The sequence below is a fragment of the Ranitomeya variabilis genome, chromosome 8, assembly GCF_051348905.1.
Source record: "Ranitomeya variabilis isolate aRanVar5 chromosome 8, aRanVar5.hap1, whole genome shotgun sequence".
Taxonomy (NCBI): Eukaryota; Metazoa; Chordata; class Amphibia; order Anura; family Dendrobatidae; genus Ranitomeya; species Ranitomeya variabilis.
Genome location: NC_135239.1, coordinates 20,999,281 through 21,023,361, shown reverse-complemented (window position 1 = coordinate 21,023,361; position 24,081 = coordinate 20,999,281). Strand labels below are relative to the sequence as shown.

At 41.6% G+C, this 24,081-nt stretch overlaps 2 protein-coding genes across 5 annotated transcripts in view; both read right to left on the bottom strand.

The window, feature by feature from the left end:
* Window positions 1–908: 908 nt before the first annotated feature.
* On the bottom strand, window positions 909–7,155 carry PSMA4 (proteasome 20S subunit alpha 4). Its single transcript, XM_077278104.1, has 9 exons — window positions 6,981–7,155; window positions 5,457–5,508; window positions 4,605–4,647; window positions 4,222–4,384; window positions 4,054–4,131; window positions 3,648–3,736; window positions 2,924–3,054; window positions 2,561–2,684; window positions 909–1,202 (listed from the first exon to the last, which is right to left on the bottom strand). Exons 2-9 carry the CDS (start codon window positions 5,457–5,459, stop codon window positions 1,048–1,050), a joined length of 786 nt encoding a protein of 261 aa, XP_077134219.1. The 5' UTR covers window positions 5,460–5,508; window positions 6,981–7,155; the 3' UTR covers window positions 909–1,047.
* Window positions 7,156–7,228: 73 nt separating this feature from the next.
* C8H1orf87 (chromosome 8 C1orf87 homolog) overlaps window positions 7,229–24,081 on the bottom strand; it is a 61,477-nt gene continuing 44,624 nt past the window's right edge. For all 4 annotated transcript variants that reach the window (XM_077276874.1, XM_077276875.1, XM_077276873.1 and 1 more), the window contains 4 exons: window positions 23,818–23,873; window positions 21,713–21,774; window positions 15,150–15,330; window positions 7,229–7,792 (listed from right to left, as the gene is read on the bottom strand). In XM_077276874.1, coding sequence (XP_077132989.1) covers window positions 7,632–7,792; window positions 15,150–15,330; window positions 21,713–21,774; window positions 23,818–23,873 — 460 coding nt within the window. In that variant the 3' untranslated portion in view covers window positions 7,229–7,631. The remainder of the gene's footprint in view (window positions 7,793–15,149; window positions 15,331–21,712; window positions 21,775–23,817; window positions 23,874–24,081) is intronic.

Sequence of the window (24,081 nt, the reverse complement as noted above, 5' to 3'; positions counted from 1 at the left end):
CGGGCTGATGACGCATTTCTTTCCCAATCTCGTCTCTCAGGAGGTTTGCCAATACAAATCAGATGACAAAAACCTAAATCCATGACACGCCTGTTTGTGTTTTAAAAAGTTGTGTCCTTCGAACACTAGATGGCGCAGTTGTAATAAGTTGGCTCTAGTCTCTATGGTCCGCGGTGGCAGCAGGATTTCTAGTAAAATATCCTCAGTCATCGGAAATCACAGCTGAGGGTTTGCTACAACTGCATACACTCATCTGCACCGCTACATTGTAGCAAAACTATCAGGACAGCAGTGAGTCGTTGGTAGGCTGAATATCAATAGCAACCCGGCTGTCAGATTGGTCCCTACTTGGCTTAAAGCTGTACTGTCCCTGTGACGCCAGCAGAGGGCAGTATCAGTAATCGCCCAGCACCTGCATCTCGATTTTACATAAGTGAAGCTTAGTGACTGGATTATTAACAATTTCTACAAATCTCTTTGCTTTTCAGTTCATCAACATTTAAAAGATCTCTGTTGTCTGAGTGGAGAGTAAGTTTCTTCTTTGGATCAGGAGGCAAAAAATCTGTACAGACCCAAAATGTATCACAGCTGACAGTTTGCTCTGTGTATCCAAATGCATCAGCAGCACAAACGTCTCCCCGTTCCGATACATTGTATCAGTCTGGAACTTTGAGCTTTGTCTGCGCCGGACGCCTTTGTCGCAATCCCATAATGATTAGATCTGTACAGGGTTTTTTTTTAGGCTTCAGGTAGCTGACAGGCAGCAGAGATCTTGAAACATGATGAAATTGTAAAGTTTCTTTGTACACCTGAAAAATATTTAGAGTATTGTACACCTGTGAACCTTGGGTTGAGACTCGGCCTCACAAATCCGCAGTGAACATAATGAATGATTTCTCGGGGAAACATTTAAGAAAAAAATCAGTTTAAATTTTATTTCAAGAAGAAAAAAAGAAAATCTGTGACATAAGGATTTGTATGAAGAACCGCAGAATCCGCATAAGATTTAAATATCACCAAGAATCCCCCGCCCAGGCGTCTCCGCCATCACTTGTCCTTCTCCTTCTGTTCTTTCTCCTTCTTCTCTCGCTCGATCTTCGCTTCTTCCGCCTCGTGAAGTTTGATCAGCTCCTCCACCTCCTTCTGTTTCAGCACCCGGATTTTCGTCTTTCCGTTCTCTCGTGTTAATGTGGCGATCTCAACTGAAACGGGATAGATTAGAAGATTTAAAGGGATTTTACAGAGCTTGGTCGTGAGCTTTAATCCCATGTCGTTATACATTTACAGAGCGGGATTAAAGCTGCTACAATCTGGCAGAGGAGAAGACAGCCGTGGTTTAATAGTACCGCTTCTGTCTTTTCTTCACAGAATAAAAGTATCAGCAACGGACCTGATCACATGATCTCCGCATGGCTGATGGGTCTCTAGAAGGAGCAGTCTTCATCAAAAAAAAAAAAAAGTTCTCCAGAGATCTTTAATGATTTCTTGCATAAAATTATATATCCATCTTTCAACAAAACTCAAAAATATTTATAAAAAAAAAAAAAGGTATATTCGTACATGTATATGAAAAAAAAAAAAATCTCAAATCAGGAATCCACTCAACTGAAAAAAATCTAAGTTTCAGTTTAATGTGAAACGTACACAGTTAAAAAAAAAAATAATAATGTCCACCAAAACGCAATTGAAGAAAGATTAGAAGATCTTCCAAATAAAACAAGTCTCAGATAGCCACAGTTAAAGGTTATTACAATATAATCTGAGAGAAGCATAAAGTAGGGACAGAGTCTACAGTTCCATCAATGTATCACTTGCTCAGCAGCTTGCTGTGGTTTCAATACAATCAGTGTTTTAATAGCAGGAGATTATTACTGCAGGAACCAGCTACTCTGTAACCCCACCCCTCACCACTGATTGGCAGAAAGCTGCCAATAAGAGGTGTGGGCGGAGTTATACAGAGCTCAGCATTCAAGCCTTGCTAAATCCACAGCAGATAAAACAGAGATTCAATCAAAACTGCACTTAGCAGCCCAAATAAGTGACACATCGCCGGAATCAGGGTCTCTGCCCCTACATCATGCTGCTCTCAGATTACCTGCTGATAGATTCCCTTTAAAAAAATAAATGGTAAAAAAAAAAAGAAGAAAATAATGGCAGCTGAAACGTGGAAGGCAAAATCAAGTCTGGTAATCGAGGTGTTAAAGGGATTCTTCGTCCTAATCCAATGCCACGTGCTTGAAGACCTGTTTAGCCTTCATCTCAGGTTTAGACCAGTTTCTCACGGACAAAGTATGGAGCGCGATGTCCTGAGCCGCCGTATACAAAGCATTGAGTTTGGGGCCGGGCAGCTGCGGCCGTTCTGGACACCGTGCTTGGACCATGTATGTCGGACGTGAGGAAACCCTTAATTTGTCCTTAGTAAATGGACTCGTAGCTACTGATGAGCCCCCAGGTAACTCCACCGAAGGCTTGTAGAATAAACTCAAATAATGACATGACGAAGCAGGAGCCCCCGACTCCGCCATGCCCCTCCCCCACCCCGCAGTGCCCCCCAGCTCACCTTTCTCAGCGGATAATTTACTGACGTCCATCGTTTTATTAAGAACTTTAACAGCTAAAGCCAGCGCCGACTTGAGCGTCATGTCTCCCTCTTTGTAGTCCTGCTTCAGCATGGAGACTGCAGCCTGCGGGCAGATCAGCGACACGTCCCCATCAGCACAATCTAAAGTGCTGCCGCTGTGTAATATGTTGCTGTCAGTGAATGGAAACCGCTCAGTCCTGGTTAATGGGAGTCGTCTTAGTGTCTAATATGATCAGGACAGATTTGCAGCCTCTGGTCACAGCCATTCACTGACGGCAACCTTTCAACTGGTGATGGATTGGCACAGACAGCGGCGATCATGGAGGGAGAAGTGATTCTTACCGCGCTGTTGTTGCCGATACATGTGGCCTTCCAGCCGCCGTAGTTCCCGCTTGGATCGCTCTGGTACAGCTGGAAGCCGTAGTGTTTGTCCCAGCCGATGTAGAGGAGGGAGACGCCGAACGGCCGCTTACCTGCCGATCACAGAAAACATATCAGACGGCGCAGAGGCGGCGATTCACAAAACGGCTGCAAAAAAACATCCGAGCAAACTGGCCAAAATTACTTCACAAATTCAAGTTGTGTTTTCCTTTTAAAGGGGATGTCTATACGTTAAAAATAAACTGTGAAAACAGCATATTGATCACCCCCCTCCCATTTTTTGTGCCTCTAGGTTCCCCTTAGTCTCTGTACCATCAGACAGATGATTTTGTGTCATTTAGCCCCGTGATCACTGCAGCAATTGCATAGCTACATGGTCCTGGAAGCTGTTTTCAGCAGATTTATGGCTGAACAACCCCTTTAAAGGGGAACTCTGAATGGTGCTACAACCTGCAAGTGGCAGGGAGTCAACAGACTATGGTTGGTGGTTTTCTTTTAATGTGGTTGGTGCAGTTGCCGCCAGTACAAAAGTGGACCCCCTACCATGTGAAAGGGCGACACTCCGCCGTGCCAAGATCCACATCCAAACAGACCGTGAATGGGGCAGCGGCGTCTCCATCGTCTGAGGTCTCTTCCCGGACTCAGAGCGCCGCTGATCGGTGCAAGCAAATAATAAAGTGCTCACCTCCAAACTGTGTGTACGCCTGCTTAATGTCGCAGAGGGCGGTCACCAGCTGCTCGCACGGGATGGGCTCCTGGTACTGAAGCAGATACCTGGGGGGCAAAAACAGGAAAATAAATCTTCGTGTCACAGAATTAAAACATCGGCGCCATTACTTCCCGTCTCCGGGGAAAATATGAATTTCTAGGAGTATGCCATAATCAGAGACACTCCTTTAACTCTGGTCACCTAATTCTCAATCTTGTCTGAAAACATCTCGCAGGAGCAAGTGTATCCAGTCTGGAAAACCCTCTGAGCTGAACAACAATCCCTCCCCTGGTTTGTTACAATGTATCAGCGCAGTGATGGCAGGCGGAGCACGGGCCCGGCGCCGCTCGTCATGTGATGGCGGTTTCTCCCCTTCTCTTACCTCTGTGCGATGAGTCTCAGCTCGTTGGTCAGGACGTTGGCGTCAGAAGTGATCCCGGCCACGCTGCACGCCATATCGCTGAAACGACAGCAGGACAGGGTGGCGTCAGTGTCTCTGCCACCACCGGGCAAGTCACCACCTTGGAAAGCATGACGCCGCACAACTTACTCGTTCAGTTTGTAAATTTTCTCAGAAAAGAAAACCTCGTCCAGGAGCTTGTGGATGTTCCGTCTCTCGGCCGCCAGCAGGACGCCATCGTTGGCCAGGATGCCCAGGCAAGTGCCGGCGTGTCCGATGGCTTCCATGGCATATTCCACCTGATAGAGGCGACCTGGGAACAGAACAAGTCAGTGACAGCAAGCAGAGATAGTGATGAGGACCTGCCATCAGTCTCAACACCCGTTGACACATTTTAATAAATTTCCCACCATTTGTGCAATTTTTTTTATGCCAGTAAGACACACACAGACTACATCAGGATAAAGTGACTGCGCCAAGGCAGCACAATGAGGGGAGTAGGAGTCGGGCATGTGAGGGGAGCGATAACCTACCCTCCGGGGAGAAGATGGTCGTCCTCGAGTCATATCTGCGAGACTGGAGAGAAGAGACAAGAGAATGAGGAGCTGAGCAGCACCGCGGCCAGTCCCCTAGACCCCACACCGCGGCCCGTCCCCTCGTCCACACCGCGGCCCGTCCCCTAGACCCCACACTGCGGCCAGTCCCCTAGACCCCACACTGCGGCCCGTCCCCTAGACCCCACACTGCGGCCAGTCCCCTAGACCCCACACTGCGGCCAGTCCCCTAGACCCCACACTGCGGCCAGTCCCCTAGACCCCACACTGCGGCCAGTCCCCTAGACCCCACACTGCGGCCAGTCCCCTAGACCCCACACTGCGGCCAGTCCCCTAGACCCCACACTGCGGCCAGTCCCCTAGACCCCACACTGCGGCCAGTCCCCTAGACCCCACACTGCGGCCAGTCCCCTAGACCCCACACTGCGGCCAGTCCCCTAGACCCCACACTGCGGCCAGTCCCCTAGACCCCACACTGCGGCCAGTCCCCTAGACCCCACACTGCGGCCAGTCCCCTAGACCCCACACTGCGGCCAGTCCCCTAGACCCCACACTGCGGCCAGTCCCCTAGACCCCACACTGCGGCCCGTCCCCTAGACCCCACACTGCGGCCCGTCCCCTAGACCCCACACTGCGGCCCGTCCCCTAGACCCCACACTGCGGCCCGTCCCCTAGACCCCACACTGCGGCCCGTCCCCTAGACCCCACACTGCGGCCCGTCCCCTAGACCCCACACCGCGGCCAGTCCCCTAGACCCCACACTGCGGCCAGTCCCCTAGACCCCACACCACGGCCCATCCCCTCGCCCACACTGCGGCCCCATCTTCTTACCATTGTGGAGATCTCTCTGCACCGTCAAAACCTTCAGCTGAGGCTCCGACCACTGCGACAGAAAAAAGTTACGTCAGATTACCACAGGTGGGCAACGGCACCAAATCAGAGAATGGGGGGGTCGCAGTCATAGTGGACGGTCGTGGTTATACCAGGATGGGTAGTAATCAACTAGAGAGGTTGTCGCTCTAAGGGAAGGGTTAGTAGTCTAAATGGGGATGCAGTCATCTATTGGGGGGATGCAGTCATCTATATGGTGGGTAGTAATCTATGAGGGGATACAGTCGTCTATAGAGGGTAGTAGTCAGTGGGGGGGGGGATGTGGTCAGCTATATGGGGGGTAGTAGTCTAATGGGGGATGCAGTCATCTATAGAGGGTAGTAGTGGGGGGGATGCAGTCGACTATATGGGGGTAGTAGTCTATGGGAGGATGCAGTCTAAATGCAGGATAGCAGTTGTCTATGGGGGACGCAGTCGGCTATAAAGGGTAGTAGTCATCTATGGGAGGGTAGTAGCTGTCTATGGATGAATGCAGTCGGCTGTATGGGGTGTAGTAGTCTGTAGGAGGATGCAGGGTAGTAGTCGGTTATATGGAGGGTAGTAGGTGTCTAAGGGTGATGCAGTCGTCATCTTTGGGGGGGTAGTAGGTGTCTATGGACGGATGCAGTCAGCTATATAGAGGGTAGTAGTCTATGGGGGGATGCAGTCTATATGAGGGGTAGTAGTCATCTATGGCTGGACACAGTCGGCTATATGGAGGGTAGTAATCTATATGGGGGTAGTAGTCTATGGGGGGATGCAGTCGTCTATAGAGGGTAGTAGTCATCTATGGGGGGTAGTAGCTATCTATGGCTGGACACAGTCAGCTATATGGGATATGAAGTCGTCTATAGAGGGTAGTAGTCGTCTATGGGGGATGCAGTATATACGGGGGGGTAGTAGTCAGCTATATGGGGGTAGTAGTCTATAGGGAGATGCAGTCTTTATGGGGGTAGTAGTCATCTATGGCTGGACACAGTCGGCTATATGGAGGGTAGTAATCTATATGGGGGGTAGTAGTCTATGGGGGCATGCAGTCTTTATGGGGGTAGTAGTCGTCTATGGGGAGGTAGTAGTCTATAGGGGGATGCAGTCTTTATGGGGGTAGTAGTCGTCTATGGGGAGGTAGTAGTCTATAGGGGGATGCAGTCTTTATGGGGGTAGTAGTCATCTATGGGGGGTAGTAGCTATCTATGGCTGGACACAGTCGGCTATATGGAGGGTAGTAGTCATCTATGGGGGGGATGCAGTCTATACGGGGGGGTAGTAGTCATCTATGGGGGGGTAGTAGTCTATAGGGGGATGCAGTCTTTATGGGGGTAGTAGTCGTCTATGGGGAGTAGTAGTCCTCCTCCCAGCATGCCGTGCACCCGCAGTGGTGACAGCGGTAGATTCCGCACTGTCATGGTTCCTCTCCCCTCAGTCTCTCCCTTCTCCTCGCTCCTCTCTCCCCGGACAGCAGACTCTTCCTCTCTCAGTTCTCACCGTTAATCTTTTCTTCTCCGGGAACGAAAACGAAACAACCGGCGAGAGCGCTCAGTCACTGCACACAGACCAACATGGCCGCCCGCGCATGCTCAGTATGCTGAGCCGACAAACTGAGACGCGATGACGTCACTGAGTAGGCGGAGAGCGGAGCCTTGTGTCAGCCATGTTGGCTGTGGGCAGAGCTGCCCTTCTCACAGCTTCTTCTCGCTGACATTAGAGACGACACGTGACGTGACTGCAGATGTCACACAGAGGCCGCTGCGTCTCCGCCATCCGCTGCCCTCACACTAATGACCATCAATATTTCTCACATTATTGTACTTTCCTCTCGTCGCACCATGTGCTGCATTCACAACTCTGCAGACACTGGAGACAGTAAGCAGGTCAGCAGCGGCTCTGTGTCTGGAACTTATTTGCTTTATTAGGATTTTCCAGTTAAAGGGTTAATAGAACATTTTTCACATTTTTCCCGATGATTTTGTTGTTCCTTTAACCAAAATGTCTCCAATCTGTCCGTCTTCTCACATCGACTAATGAACGGGGAAAGTGCGAATCCATCAGAATTTACAGAACGAGCTGAATTTACATAATTAACAAAACCTGAAAACCACAGTCTGAACCGACGCTAATCACTGCCTCACATCCACACTATAAATCCTTCAGGAAATGCAGCGCGGGCTCCAAAAGTATGTACACCCCCATGCGGAACGTGTCCAGAGCCGCAGCGATCTTCTCAGCGCTCAGACATAAACCGTGAATCACATTGTACTTCTTAATAATCTGCGCGGCTCTGACTGCGTCCACAAGACCTGAGCGAGGAATAAAGCAGAAATACACAAATTATCAGTAAGTATAGAATGAGAATGTAACTACTATAATACCGCCCCTATGTACAAGAATATAACTACTATAATACTGCTCCTATGTACAAGAATATAACTACTATAATACTGCCCCTATGTACAAGAATATAACTACTATAATACTGCTCCTATGTACAAGAATATAACTACTATAATACTGCCCCTATATACAGGAATATAACTACTATAATACTGCTCCTATGTACAAGAATATAACTACTATAATACTGCCCCTATGTACAAGAATATAACTACTATAATACTGCTCCTATGTACAAGAATATAACTACTATAATACTGCCCCCAATGTACAAGAATATAACTACTATAATACTGCTCCTATGTACAAGAATATAACTACTATAATACTGCTCCTATGTACAAGAATATAACTACTATAATACTGCCCCCAATGTACAAGAATATAACTACTATAATACTGCTCCTATGTACAAGAATATAACTACTATAATACTGCTCCTATGTACAAGAATATAACTACTATAATACTGCCCCTATGTACAAGAATATAACTACTATAATACTGCCCCCTATGTACAAGAATATAACTACTATAATACTGCCCCCAATGTACAAGAATATAACTACTATAATACTGCTCCTATGTACAAGAATATAACTACTATAATACTGCTCCTATGTACAAGAATATAACTACTATAATACTGCTCCTATGTACAAGAATATAACTACTATAATACTGCTCCTATGTACAAGAATATAACTACTATAATACTGCCCCTATGTACAATAATATAACTACTATAATACTGCTCCTATGTACAAGAATATAACTACTATAATACTGCCCCAATGTACAAGAATATAACTACTATAATACTGCTCCTATGTACAAGAATATAACTACTATAATACTGCTCCTATGTACAAGAATATAACTACTATAATACTGCCCCTATGTACAAGAATATAACTACTATAATACTGCTCCTATGTACAAGAATATAACTACTATAATACTGCTCCTATGTACAAGAATATAACTACTATAATACTGCCCCTATGTACAAGAATATAACTACTATAATATTGCCCCCAATGTACAAGAATATAACTACTATAATACTGCCCCTATGTACAAGAATATAACTACTATAATACTGCTCCTATGTACAAGAATATAACTACTATAATACTGCCCCTATGTACAAGAATATAACTACTATAATATTGCTCCTATGTACAAGAATATAACTACTATAATACTGCTCCTATGTACAAGAATATAACTACTATAATACTGCCCCTATGTACAAGACTATAACTACTATAATACTGCTCCTATGTACAAGAATATAACTACTATAATACTGCCCCCAATGTACAAGAATATAACTACTATAATACTGCTCCTATGTACAAGAATATAACTACTATAATACTGCCCCCAATGTACAAGAATATAACTACTATAATACTGCCCCTATGTACAAGAATATAACTACTATAATACTGCCCCTATGTACAAGAATATAACTACTATAATACTGCTCCTATATACAAGAATATAACTACTATAATACTGCTCCTATGTACAAGAATATAACTACTATAATACTGCCCCAATGTACAAGAATATAACTACTATAATACTGCTCCTATGTACAAGAATATAACTACTATAATACTGCTCCTATGTACAAGAATATAACTACTATAATACTGCCCCTATGTACAAGAATATAACTACTATAATACTGCCCCCTATGTACAAGAATATAACTACTATAATACTGCCCCCAATGTACAAGAATATAACTACTATAATACTGCTCCTATGTACAAGAATATAACTACTATAATACTGCTCCTATGTACAAGAATATAACTACTATAATACTGCTCCTATGTACAAGAATATAACTACTATAATACTGCTCCTATGTACAAGAATATAACTACTATAATACTGCCCCTATGTACAAGAATATAACTACTATAATACTGCTCCTATGTACAAGAATATAACTACTATAATACTGCCCCAATGTACAAGAATATAACTACTATAATACTGCTCCTATGTACAAGAATATAACTACTATAATACTGCTCCTATGTACAAGAATATAACTACTATAATACTGCCCCTATGTACAAGAATATAACTACTATAATACTGCTCCTATGTACAAGAATATAACTACTATAATACTGCTCCTATGTACAAGAATATAACTACTATAATACTGCCCCTATGTACAAGAATATAACTACTATAATACTGCCCCCAATGTACAAGAATATAACTACTATAATACTGCCCCTATGTACAAGAATATAACTACTATAATACTGCTCCTATGTACAAGAATATAACTACTATAATACTGCCCCTATGTACAAGAATATAACTACTATAATACTGCTCCTATGTACAAGAATATAACTACTATAATACTGCTCCTATGTACAAGAATATAACTACTATAATACTGCCCCTATGTACAAGACTATAACTACTATAATACTGCTCCTATGTACAAGAATATAACTACTATAATACTGCCCCCAATGTACAAGAATATAACTACTATAATACTGCTCCTATGTACAAGAATATAACTACTATAATACTGCCCCCAATGTACAAGAATATAACTACTATAATACTGCCCCTATGTACAAGAATATAACTACTATAATACTGCCCCTATGTACAAGAATATAACTACTATAATACTGCTCCTATATACAAGAATATAACTACTATAATACTGCTCCTATGTACAAGAATATAACTACTATAATACTGCCCCAATGTACAAGAATATAACTACTATAATACTGCTCCTATGTACAAGAATATAACTACTATAATACTGCTCCTATGTACAAGAATATAACTACTATAATACTGCCCCAATGTACAAGAATATAACTACTATAATACTGCTCCTATGTACAAGAATATAACTACTATAATACTGCTCCTATGTACAAGAATATAACTACTATAATACTGCCCCTATGTACAAGAATATAACTACTATAATACTGCCCCCTATGTACAAGAACATAACTACTATAATACTGCTCCTATGTACAAGAATATAACTACTATAATACTGCCCCTATGTACAAGAATATAACTACTATAATACTGCCCCCTATGTACAAGAATATAACTACTATAATACTGCTCCTATGTACAAGAATATAACTACTATAATACTGCTCCTATGTACAAGAATATAACTACTATAATACTGCTCCTATGTACAAGAATATAACTACTATAATACTGCTCCTATGTACAAGAATATAACTACTATAATACTGCCCCCTATGTACAAGAATATAACTACTATAATACTGCCCCCATGTACAAGAATATAACTACTATAATACTGCCCCTATGTACAAGAATATAGCTACTATAATACTACTCCTATACACAAGAATATAACTACAATAATACTGCCCCCTATGTACAAGAATATAACTACTATAATACTGCTCCTATACACAAGAATATAACTACTATAATACTGCCCCCTATGTACAAGAATATAACTACTATAATACTGCCCCTATGTACAAGAATATAGCTACTATAATACTGCCCCTATGTACAAGAATATATCTACCATAATACTACTCCTATACACAAGAATATAACTACTATAATACTGCCCCCTATGTACAAGAATATAACTACTATAATACTGCCCCCTATGTACAAGAATATAACTACTATAATACTGCCCCTATGTACAAGAATATGGCTACTATAATACTGCTCCTATGTACAAGAATATAACTACTATAATACTGCCCCCTATGTACAAGAATATAACTACTATAATACTGCCCCTATGTACAAGAATATAACTACTATAATACTGCTCCTATGTACAAGATTATAACTACTATAATACTGCCCCTATGTACAAGAATATAACTACTATAATACTGCTCCTATGTACAAGAATATAACTACTATAATACTGCCCCCTATGTACAAGAGTATAACTACTATAATACTGCTCCTATGTACAAGAATATAACTACTATAATACTGCCCCTATGTACAAGAATATAACTACTATAATACTGCCCCCTATGTACAAGAATATAACTACTATAATACTGCCCCCTATGTACAAGAATATATCTACTATAATACCGCCCCTATGTACAAGAATATAACTACTATAATACCGCTCCTATGTACAAGAATATAACTACTATAATACTGCCCAATATATGCAGGAATATAACTGCTATAATACTGCTCCTATGTACAAGAATATATCTACTATAATACTGCCCCATATATACAAGAATATAACTACTATAATACTGCCTCCTATGTACAAGAATATAACTACTATAATACTGCCTCCTATGTACAAGAATATAACTACTATAATACTGCCCCTATGTACAAGAATATAACTACTATAATACTGCTCCTATGTACGAGAATATAACTACTATAATACTGCTCCTATGTACAAGAATATATCTACTATAATACTGCCCCTATGTACAAGAATATAACTATAAGCACAAGGAGGAAAATACAGAGCAATGATTTATTGAAACAAACTTTATTTTTATAAATAGTAATAGATAAATACCTTACAAATATAAGTAATAAATGGCTAAAACACAGAGTGAGTGCCCGAAAAATGCTGATATGCGCCCCCATAAACCACACTCCCCAGATGTAATACCGGTATAAAGCCCATTAAGTAAATCACTATATTAGCCCCCTCAATTGGGGATATAAAAAAAGCAGGAAAAGCACAATAGGTGCATAATAGCACCCATAGAACCAAGCACAAACGTCCTAATGGGGACCCAGTGGAAAAAACCCCCTAAATAGACAGATGAACAAAGTGCTTACACCTACCAAGAGCCAAAACCGGGTGGGGAGACTGGTGGGGAGAAGCCCCCTATGTACAAGAATATAACTACTATAATACTGCCCCTATGTACAAGAATATAACTACTATAATACTGCTCCTATGTACGAGAATATAACTAATATAATACTGCTCCTATGTACAAGAATACAACTACTATAATACTGCTCCTATGTACAAGAATATATCTACTATAATACTGCCCCTATGTACAATAATATAACTACTATAATACTGCTCCTATGTACAAGAATATAACTACTATAATACTGCTCCCTATGTACAAGAATATAACTACTATAATACTGCTCCTATGTACAAGAATATAACTACTATAATACTGTCCTATGTACAAGAATATAACTACTATAATACTGCTCCTATGTACAAGAATATAACTACTATAATACTGCCCCTATGTACAAGAATATAACTACCATAATACTGCCCCTATGTACAAGAATATAACTACTATAATACTGCCCCTATGTACAAGAATATAACTACTATAATACTGCCCCTATGTACAAGAATATAACTACTATAATACTGCTCCTATGTACAATAATATAACTACTATAATACTGCCCCCTATGTACAAGAGTATAACTACTATAATACTGCCCCTATGTACAAGAATATAACTACTATAATACTGCTCCTATGTACAATAATATAACTACTATAATACTGCCCCCTATGTACAAGAATATAACTACTATAATACTGCCCCTATGTACAAGAGTATAACTACTATAATACTGCTCCTATGTACAAGAATATAACTACTATAATACTGCCCCTATGTACAAGAATATAACTACTATAATACTGCCCCTATGTACAAGAATATAACTACTATAATACTGCCCCTATGTCCAAGAATATAACTACTGTAATACTACTCCTATGTACAAGAATATAACTACTATAATACTGCTCCTATGTACAAGAATATAACTACTATAATACTGCCCATATGTACAAGAATATAACTACTATAATACTGCCCCCTATGTACAAGAATATAACTACTATAATACTGCCCCTATGTACAAGAATATAACTACTATAATACTGCCCCTATTTCCAAGAATATAACTACTATAATACTACTCCTATGTACAAGAATATAACTACTATAATACTGCTCCTATGTACAAGAATATAACTACTATAATACTGCCCCTATGTACAAGAATATAACTACTATAATACTGCCCCTATGTACAAGAATATAACTACTATAATACTGCCCCTATGTACAAGAATATAACTACTATAATACTGCCCCTATGTACAAGAATATAACTACTATAATACTGCCCCTATGTACAAGAATATAACTACTATAATACTGCCCCTATGTACAAGAATATAACTACTATAATACTGCCCCTATGTACAAGAATAAAACTACTATAATACTGCTCCTATGTACAAGAATATAACTACTATAATACTGCTCCTATGTACAAGAATATAACTACTATAATACTGCTCCTATGTACAATAATATAACTACTATAATACTGCCCCCTATGTACAAGAATATAACTACTATAATACTGCCCCTATGTACAAGAGTATAACTACTATAATACTGCTCCTATGTACAAGAATATAACTACTATAATACTGCCCCTATTTCCAAGAATATAACTACTATAATACTACTCCTATGTACAAGAATATAACTACTATAATACTGCTCCTATGTACAAGAATATAACTACTATAATACTGCTCCTATGTACAAGAATATAACTACTATAATACTGCCCCCTATGTACAAGAATATAACTACTATAATACTGCTCCTATGTACAGGAATATAACTACTATAATACTGCTCCTATGTACAAGAATATAACTACTATAATACTGCCCCTATGTACAAGAATATAACTACTATAATACTGCCCCCTATGTACAAGAATATAACTACTATAATACTGCCCCTATGTACAAGAATATAACTACTATAATACTGCCCCCTATGTACAAGAATATAACTACTATAATACTGCTCCTATGTACAAGAATATAACTACTATAATACTGCTCCTATGTACAAGAATATAACTACTATAATACTGCTCCTATCTACAAGAATATAACTACTATAATACTGCTCCTATGTACAAGAATATAACTACTATAATACTGCTCCTATGTACAAGAATATAACTACTATAATACTGCTCCTATCTACAAGAATATAACTACTATAATGCTGCCCCTATGTACAAGAATATAACTGCTATAATACTGCTCTTATGTACAAGAATATAACTGCTATAATACCCAGTAGCACAGGTGAGGCGGTCTGAGAGGTGGTAGTGATACATGTAGGGGCCATCAGTCGGTGGCGGTGAATACGTTACCGGTGTCTTTTATCTGGCAGAGCCTAAGAACATTTTCCAGCTTCATGAATCGATCTATCCAGGCTTCCTGCTCGTCAGAACTGCTGTGTTCTAAGAGATGTAGCGCCGGCTCAGACATCGGCCTGTGATCGCTCCTGTTGGCCGGGAATGAACTTTCTGAAGTTTGCTTTTCTGTTAGATCCTGTGAATAATGCGGCCGGTGTCACATACAGGCAGAACTTTCACCTTTGTGTATATTTGGCTCATTAGCTGTCAATGTGTCTGACATTTTCTGAGAATACCAAATGTTGTAGACTCCGGGATGGTAAATTTCCCTCGTTCTGCCATGTTATGAGGGCGGCATATATAACTGCATTACGCGTTAGTTTTTGTGTGATTTTCACTGCGCTACCTGTTGTGAATTTACTTTTTGGCTCCCTCTAGTGGCTACTAGTGATTTGACTCTGGGTTTGTCAGTCATTCCTTTTATGCTCACCTGGGTCGTTAGGTCAGGGGTGTTGCTATATAAGCTCCCTGGACCTTCAGTTCAATGCCTGGCAACGTTGATATCAGAGCTAATCTGTAGTGCTCTTGTCTACTGATCCTGGTTCCTGCTTGATTAAGCTAAGTCTGCTTTTTTGCTTTTTGCAATTCGTTATTGTTTGCATTTTTTGTCCAGCTTGTATATTATCTGTATCCTGACCTTGCTGGAAGCTCTAGGGCGGCTGGTGTTCTCCCCCCGGGCCGTTAGACGGTTCGGGGGTTCTTGAATCTCCAGCGTGGATTTTTGATAGGGTTTTTGTTGACCATATAAGTTATCTTACTATATTCTGCTATTAGTAAGTGGGCCTCTCTGTGCTAAACCTAGTTCATCTCTGTGTTTGTCATTTCCTCTTACCTCACCGTTATTATTTGTGGGGGGCTTGTATCCTACTTTTGGGGTCCTTTTTCTGGAGGCAAGAGAGGTCTTTGTTTTCCTCTTCTAGGGGTAGTTAGCTCTCCGGCTGGCGCGAGACATCTAGCGACCAACGTAGGCATGTTCCCCGGCTACTTCTAGGGTTGGCGTTAGGAGTAGATATATGGTCAACCCAGTTACCACTGCCCTATGAGCTGGATTTTTGTACTTTGCAGACTTGCTGATATCTCTGAGACCCTCGCCATTGGGGTCATAACAGCTACCATTTGGAAACAATAAGTATTCAGCATTAATAGGTACATTTTCTATTACTTATTTTTCTGTGCTATTTTAACCCCTTTACCCCCAAGGGTGGTTTGCACGTTAATGACCGGGCCAATTTTTACAATTCTGACCACTGTCCCTTTATGAGGTTATAGCTCTGGAACGCTTCAACAGATCCTGGTGATTCTGACCTTGTTTTCTCGTGACATATTGTACTTCATGATAGTGGTAAAATTTATTCGATATAACTTGCTTTTATTTGTGAAAAAAATGGAAATTTGGTGAAAATTTGGAAAATTTCGCAATTTTCCAACTTTGAATTTTTATGCCTTTAAATCACAGAGATATGTCACACAAAATACTTAATATGTAACATTTCCCACATGTCTACTTTACATCAGCACAATTTTAGAACCAAAATTTTTTTTCTTAGGGAGTTATAAGGGTTAAAAGTTGACCAGCAATTTCTCATTTTTACAACACCATTTATTTTTAGGGACCACATCTCATTTGAAGTTATTTTGAGGGGTCTATAGGATAGAAAATAACCAAATGTGACACCATTCTAAAAACTGCACCCCTCAAGGTGCTCAAAACCACATTCAAGAAGTTTATTAACCCTTCAGGTGTTTCACAGGAATTTTTGGAATGTTTAAATAAAAATGAACATTTAACTTTTTTCACACAAAATTTACTTCAGCTCCAATTTGTTTTATTTTACCAAGGGTAACAGGAGAAAATGGACCCCAAAAGTTGTTGTACAATTTGTCCTGAGTACGCCGATACCCCATATGTGGGGTAAACCACTGTTTGGGCGCATGACAGAGCTCGGAAGCGAAGGAGCGCCATTTGACTTTTCAATGCAAAATTGACTGGAATTGAGATGGGACGCCATGTTGCGTTTGGAGAGGCCCTGATGTGCCTAAACATTAAAACCCCCCACAAGTGGCACCATTTTGGAAAGTAGACCTCCTAAAGAACTTATCTAGATGTGTGGTGAGCACTTTGACCCACCAAGTGATTCACAGAAGTTTATAATGCAGAGCCGTAAAAATAAAAAATCATATTTTTTCACAAAAATGATCTTTTCGCCCCCAATTTTTTATTTTCCCAAGGGTAAGAGAAGAAATTGGACGCCAAAAGTTGTTGTGCAATTTGTCCTGAGTACACTGATACCCCATATATGGGGGTAAACCACTGTTTGGTCGCACGTCGGGGCTTGGAAGGGAAGGAGCGTCATTTGGAATGCAGACTTAGATGGATTGGTCTGCAGGCATCACGTTGCATTTGCAGAGCCCCTGATGTAACTAAACAGTAGAAACCCCCCACAAGTGACCCCATATTGGAAACTAGACCCCCCAAGGAACTTATCTAGATGTGTTGTGAGAACTTTGAACCCCCAAGTGTTTCACTAGTTTATAACGCAGAGCCGTGAAAATAAAAAATCCTCTTTTTCCCACAAAAATGTTTTTTTAGCCTCTCAAATTTTTATTTTCTCAAGGGTAAAAAGAGAAATTGGACACCAAAAGTTGTTGTCCAATTTGTCCTGAGTACGCTGATACCCCATATGTGGGGGTAAACCCCTGTTTGGGCGCACGGGAGAGCTCGGAAGGGAAGGAGCACTGTTTTACTTTTTCAACGCAGAATTGGCTGGAATTGAGATCGGACGCCATGTCGCGTTTGTAGAGCCCCTGATGTGCCTAAACGGTGGAAACCCCCAATTCTAACTGAAACCCTAACCCTAGCCCCAACCCTAACCCTAGCCCCAACCCTAACCCTTGCCCCAACCCTAACCCCACCCTAGCCCTAACCCTAGCCCTAATCCTAACCCTAACCCAAGCCCTAACCCTAGCCCCAACCCTAATCCTAACCCTAGCCCTAATCCTAACACTAACCCTAACCCTAGCCTTAACCCTAACCCTAGCCTTAACCCTAATGGGAAAATGGAAATAAATACATTTTTTTAATTTTATTATTTTTCCCTAACTAAAAGGGTGATGAAGGGGGATTTGATTTACTATTTATAGCGGGCTTTTTTAGTGGATTTTTATGATTGGCAGCCATCACACACTAAAAGACGCTTTTTATTGCAAAAAATAGTTTTTGCGTCTCCACGTTTTGAGACCTATAATTTTCCATATTTTGGTCCACAGAGTCATGTGAGGTCTTGTTTTTGCGGGACGAGTTGATGTTTTTATTGGTAACATTTTTGGGCACGTCACATTTTTTGATCGCTTTTTATTCCGATTTTTGTGAGGCAGATTGACCAAAAACCTGCTATTCATGAATTTCTTTTGGGGGGGCGCTTATGCCATTCCACGTTTGGTAAAATTGATAAAGCAGTTTTATTCTTCGGGTTATGATTACAGCGATACCTCATTTATTTATTTTCTATGTTTTGGCGCTTTTATACGATAAAAACTATTTTAGAGAAAAAATAATTATTTTTGCATCGCTTTATTCTCAGGACTATAACTTTTTTATTTTTTCGCTGATGATGCTGTATGGCGGCTTGTTTTTTTGCGGGACGAGATGACGTTTTCAGTGGTACCATGGCTATTTATATCAGTCTTTTTGATCGCGTGTTATTCCACTTTTTGTTCGTTGGTATGATAATAAAGCGTTTTTTTGCCTCGTTTTTTTTTATACCGCGTTCACTGAAGGGGTTAACTAGCGGGACAGTTTTATAGGTGGGGTCGTTACGGACGCGCCGATACTAAATATGTGTACTTTTATTCTTTTTCATTATTTAGATAAAGAAATGTATTTATGGGAACAATATTTTTTTTTCTTTATTTAGGAATTATTTTTTTTTTACACATGTGAATATTTTTTTTATTTACTTTATAACATTGCCTCGGGGGGGGGGGGGGGGTGTTAGGGGGGCATCATGTTATAGGGTCTGATCGCTGATCTGACACTTTGCAGAGCACTGTCATATGGACAACCACAGAAAAAAATAGTGGAAAAATGTCCACCCAAATAATATAGAAACAACCTTTATTATTAAAATGTACGAAGGAAAAGACATGGGCAGGACTGGAACAAGCGGGAAAACACACTACAGCGTCAATAGTGGAAAGCCACACATGATAAAGACCGGTCACAAGCGCAAGTGCGCAGCATATGTTGAAAAAACAATCATCATCATCACATCATGGTAGCGTTACCTTCCAAATAATATGCGACCAAGGCACATGTGGGCTCCCACCCTCCACTGTCATATGGGATTAAGGGGTTAATTCACAAAATATCTATTATCTATTAATCTATCTATTATCTATCTATTATCTGTAACCACCGATCGACCAAACCGCTGCATGACCAGCTCTATCCTCACCTACTGTATCCTCACCCATCCCTTATAGATTGTGAGCCCTCGCGGGCAGGGTCCTCTCTCCTCCTGTACCAGTTATGACTTGTATTGTTTAAGAATATTGTACTTGTTTTTATTATGTATACCCCTCCTCACATGTAAAGCGCCATGGAATAAATGGTGCTATAATAATAATAATAATAATAATCTATCTATTCACTATGTAACAAATTATTTATTTTTTATTCCTGGGTCCAAAGTGTGTTTTCCTAACCCGTTATGCCTAAAACAAATAGAGAACAGTCGTTGTTCCACAAAAACTTTGCTTCGGAGATCAGGACAATGAAGACTACTCAGTACTGAATACGAAAGGAGAATTTTCCCGAAAACAGACAAATTTCAAAATTTCATTGTCCTGATCACAGAAGCAAAGTTTTTGTTGAACAACGACTGTTCTCTATTTGTTTTAGGCATAAGGCCTCTTTCACACGTCAGTGTCTCCGGTACGTGTAGTGACATTTTTCTCACGTACCGGAGACACTGACACACGTAGACCCATTCAAATGAATGGGTCTATGCACATGTGCGTGTTTTCACACGGACCGTATGTCCGTGCTGAAAACACGTCGACATGTCCGTTTTCCACCGGCAGCACGGACCACAATACGGACAGCACACGTGCACACGGAGAACAGTGTGCACTCTCCTCCGTGTGCACGTACCGCCCGCAGGAGAGACAGCGCTACACTAAGCGCTGTCCCCCCCGCATGTGGTGCTGAAGGCGGAATTCATCTCTTCTTCCCCGCCGGAGAGAAGAAATGAAAGTTTATTTTTCTTGTTGTTTTTTTTTTGGGGGGGGGGGTGAAAAATAAAGTTTGCATGTGCCCCCGCGTCCCCCCCTCCCCCAGTGCGCCGCCTGGCCTCTTGCCGCAGAAATACTCACCCGGCCAGCTCCTGCGATGTCTCCTGTGTCCTCTCCGCGCTGCCAGCTTCTCCTGTGTGAGCGGTCACGTGGGACCGCTCATTACAGTCAGGGATTATTCACTGACTGTAACCACGTGACCGCTCGCACAGGAGAAGCTGGCAGCGCGGAGAGGACACAGGAGACATCGCAGGAGCTGGCCGGGTGAGTATTTCTGCGGCAAGAGGCCAGGCGGCGCACTGGGGGGGGGGGGACGCGGGGGCACATGCAAACTTTATTTTTCACCCCCCCCCCAGAAAAAAAAAAAAAAGATCTTTCATCTCTTCTCTCCGGCGGGGAAGAAGAGATGAATTCTGCCTTCAGCACCACATGCGGGGGGGACAGCGCTTAGTGTAGCGCTGTCTCTCCTGCACGCTCCGTGTGGTCCTCAGGGGGCACACGGGCGGCACACGGATGCCGCACGTATGTGCCACTTGAGCACACGGACATACGGACACGGATATCTCCGGTACCGGTTTTTCCCGGTACCGGAAATATCAGGACGTGTGAAAGAGCCCTAACAGCTTAGGAAAACACACTTTGAACCCAGGAACAAAAAATAAATACCGTAATTTGTTATAGTGTAATTTCCTTGTTTTGACACAATAAATGCGAAATTTTTCTGGCCTGTGGTCATAAAATCAAAGTTTGTGCTGAATGTAGTTGTTTTTCCATAGTCTTTAAATATAAGCAGTTTGAATATTACACTTGGAAGCCAGGAACAAAAACTGTGTTACATAGTGTTATCTATCTATCTATCTATCTATCTATCTATCTATCTATCTATCTATCTATCTATCTATCCATCTATTATCTATTTATTATCTATCTATCATCTTTCTATCTATCTATTGTCTATTTATTATCTATCTATCCACTATCTATTATCTATCTATCCATCTATTATCTATCTATCTATCTATCTATCTATCTATCTATCTATCTATCTATCTATCTATCTATCTATCCATCTATTATCTATCTATCTAGCTATTATCTGTCATCTATCTATTATCTATCATCTATCTATTATCTAACTTTATATTATCTGTCTATTATCCATCTCTCACTGTCATAATGGCACTGTGCAGACCAGTTTTAAGCCAAATACTATAATGTTCACTCACCCCATGGTGAGACTGTCCGGACCCCTCTTCTCCTGTTCTGCGGGGGGCTTCCTCCTGTTTTTCTTTGTAAAATAAAAAATGCAAAGATATGGGACATATTCATTTAGCCATAAAACCACATGATCTCTGCAATCCATTTTCTTCATCTTGCCATTGACAGCAAGCAGAGATGTTAGGTAATGGAAACACAATGATGCTTTTCGCTGTTTATCTCACAGAGGATTGCCAACACTGATACATTGTAACGCTGGCAGACACAGACCAAAGAGAATAGGGTGCGAGAACAATATCTGAGCTCTTTGCCGTCCATTATCTCATCATAATGCACAATTCCTCCAGCTTTGGAGATGGTGGTGGCCCCTTTACCTCCTTGGCCCCTGTGCGGCTGCACAGATTGCACCGATGGTACATCCACCTCTGCATTGATGGTACATCCACCACTGCATTGATGGTACATCCACCTCTGCATTGATGGTACATCCACCACTGCATTGATGGTACATCCACCTGTGCATTGATGGTACATCCACCACTGCATTGATGGTACATCCACCTCTGCATTGATGGTACATCCACCACTGCATTGATGGTACATCCACCACTGCATTGATGGTACATCCACCTCTGCATTGATGGTACATCCACCTCTGCATTGATGGTACATCCACCACTCCATTGATGGTACATCCACCACTGCATTGATGGTACATCCACCACTGCATTGATGGTACATCCACCTCTGCATTGATGGTACATCCACCACTGCATTGATGGTACATCCACCACTGCATTGATGGTACATCCACCACTGCATTGATGGTACATCCACCTCTGCATTGATGGTACATCCACCACTGCATTGTTGGTACATCCACCACTGCATTGTTGGTACATCCACCACTGCATTGATGGTACATCCACCACTGCATTGATGGTACATCCACCACTGCATTGATGGTACATCCACCACTGCATTGTTGGTACATCCACCACTGCATTGATGGTACATCCACCTCTGCATTGATGGTACATCCACCACTGCATTGATGGTACATCCACCACTGCATTGATGGTACATCCACCACTGCATTGATGGTACATCCACCACTGCATTGATGGTACATCCACCACTGCATTGTAACCAACAGGGTTTCATTTTACTAAGAGCAAGCAGAGATTTTAAATGGAAAGTTTATTTAAAAGTTGAAAAGCTTTTCTTTATGCTTTGAAGACCATTGGGTGGTCCCTGACGGTGCAGTAAGGTGGCTGACCACCGTTATGGCCACCATTTTCCACGTACAAGCTCACTCCAGCTCTCCCGAAGTCCTGAGTGGCAGTCGTAACTGCAGAGATCGTGTCGCTCCAGTGTGGGAATGTATGGCGGATGTGCGCGCATTAGATATTATTTACCCATATACTTTATATAACAGTTGTCAGCAGCTTTCCCAGGGAGATGTGAGTGTGATTTATGCAGAGCAGGACAGATTGCAATATACATTTTTAATGACAGGAATCACAAATCGTCGGCGGCGATGAAGAACGTGCGCAGATCACTTGACAGATGCATTCTCCACTAACAGATGGCTCCGGGTTCAATCCCACATTAAGGAACTCAATATATTTCTGTTCTGATACAGTAGGCGCACAGTAGGCGCAGTTCACATGTTCACATCAGAGGCTTGGTACATAAATGCCGCCATTCATCTCCCAGCCCTGGGCCCAGGAGCTGACACTCGCTGCAGGGAAGGGGCTTTATTCCTCCCTGTAAACGCTCACTGACTACGAGCTGAATAGACTGATCTCATTCTGATGCCAGAGGCCATTTTACTCTGATATTTCTATGTTGTAGTTACTATTCCATTTGTTGCATCTCACAAAATTATCACAATCATCTGCTAAAATCCTCTGTTCTGTGCTGCTGAACCACCCTGTAACATTCAGTCTGTAACCGCCAATAAGATCAGTACGCTCCTTTTGACACACTCTGTGTTGCTGTGAATCCTGCTCCATCCACTGCATAACTGATACATCATCTAACATCAATATTTACATGAATTTATTCATTTTGCTACTTTGTTTCTTTTTTGCTTTCTTTCTTTTCTTACCTGTTACTTTCTTTTCTTTTTCCGCCTCCTGTAACAAATCTACAATCTGTTTCCACCTGGATAAAGGAAAGGAACGTTCTCATTACAGAAAGTTTCTGCTTTCTTTGGTGCAGGGGAAATTTACTTACTAACTTTTCAAAAGGAGCATCAGGGAGGGGAACAAAAAGTGGCATATAGGGGGCTGCACAAGCTCTTTTATGCTCTGCTTATATGGGACTCCCTTCCCCCAATTACGGGGGCTGAAGTTGAAATACTACAAATGAC

Bases quoted from the DNA above. Each gene is read 5' to 3' on its own strand.
- PSMA4 (XM_077278104.1), bottom strand. The intron at 4,132-4,221 runs GTAAGTTGTGCG...CTGTCGTTTCAG, and splicing joins AAAATTTACAAACTGAACGA to CGATATGGCGTGCAGCGTGG. The intron at 3,737-4,053 runs GTAAGAGAAGGG...TTTGCCCCCCAG, and splicing joins CTGAGACTCATCGCACAGAG to GTATCTGCTTCAGTACCAGG.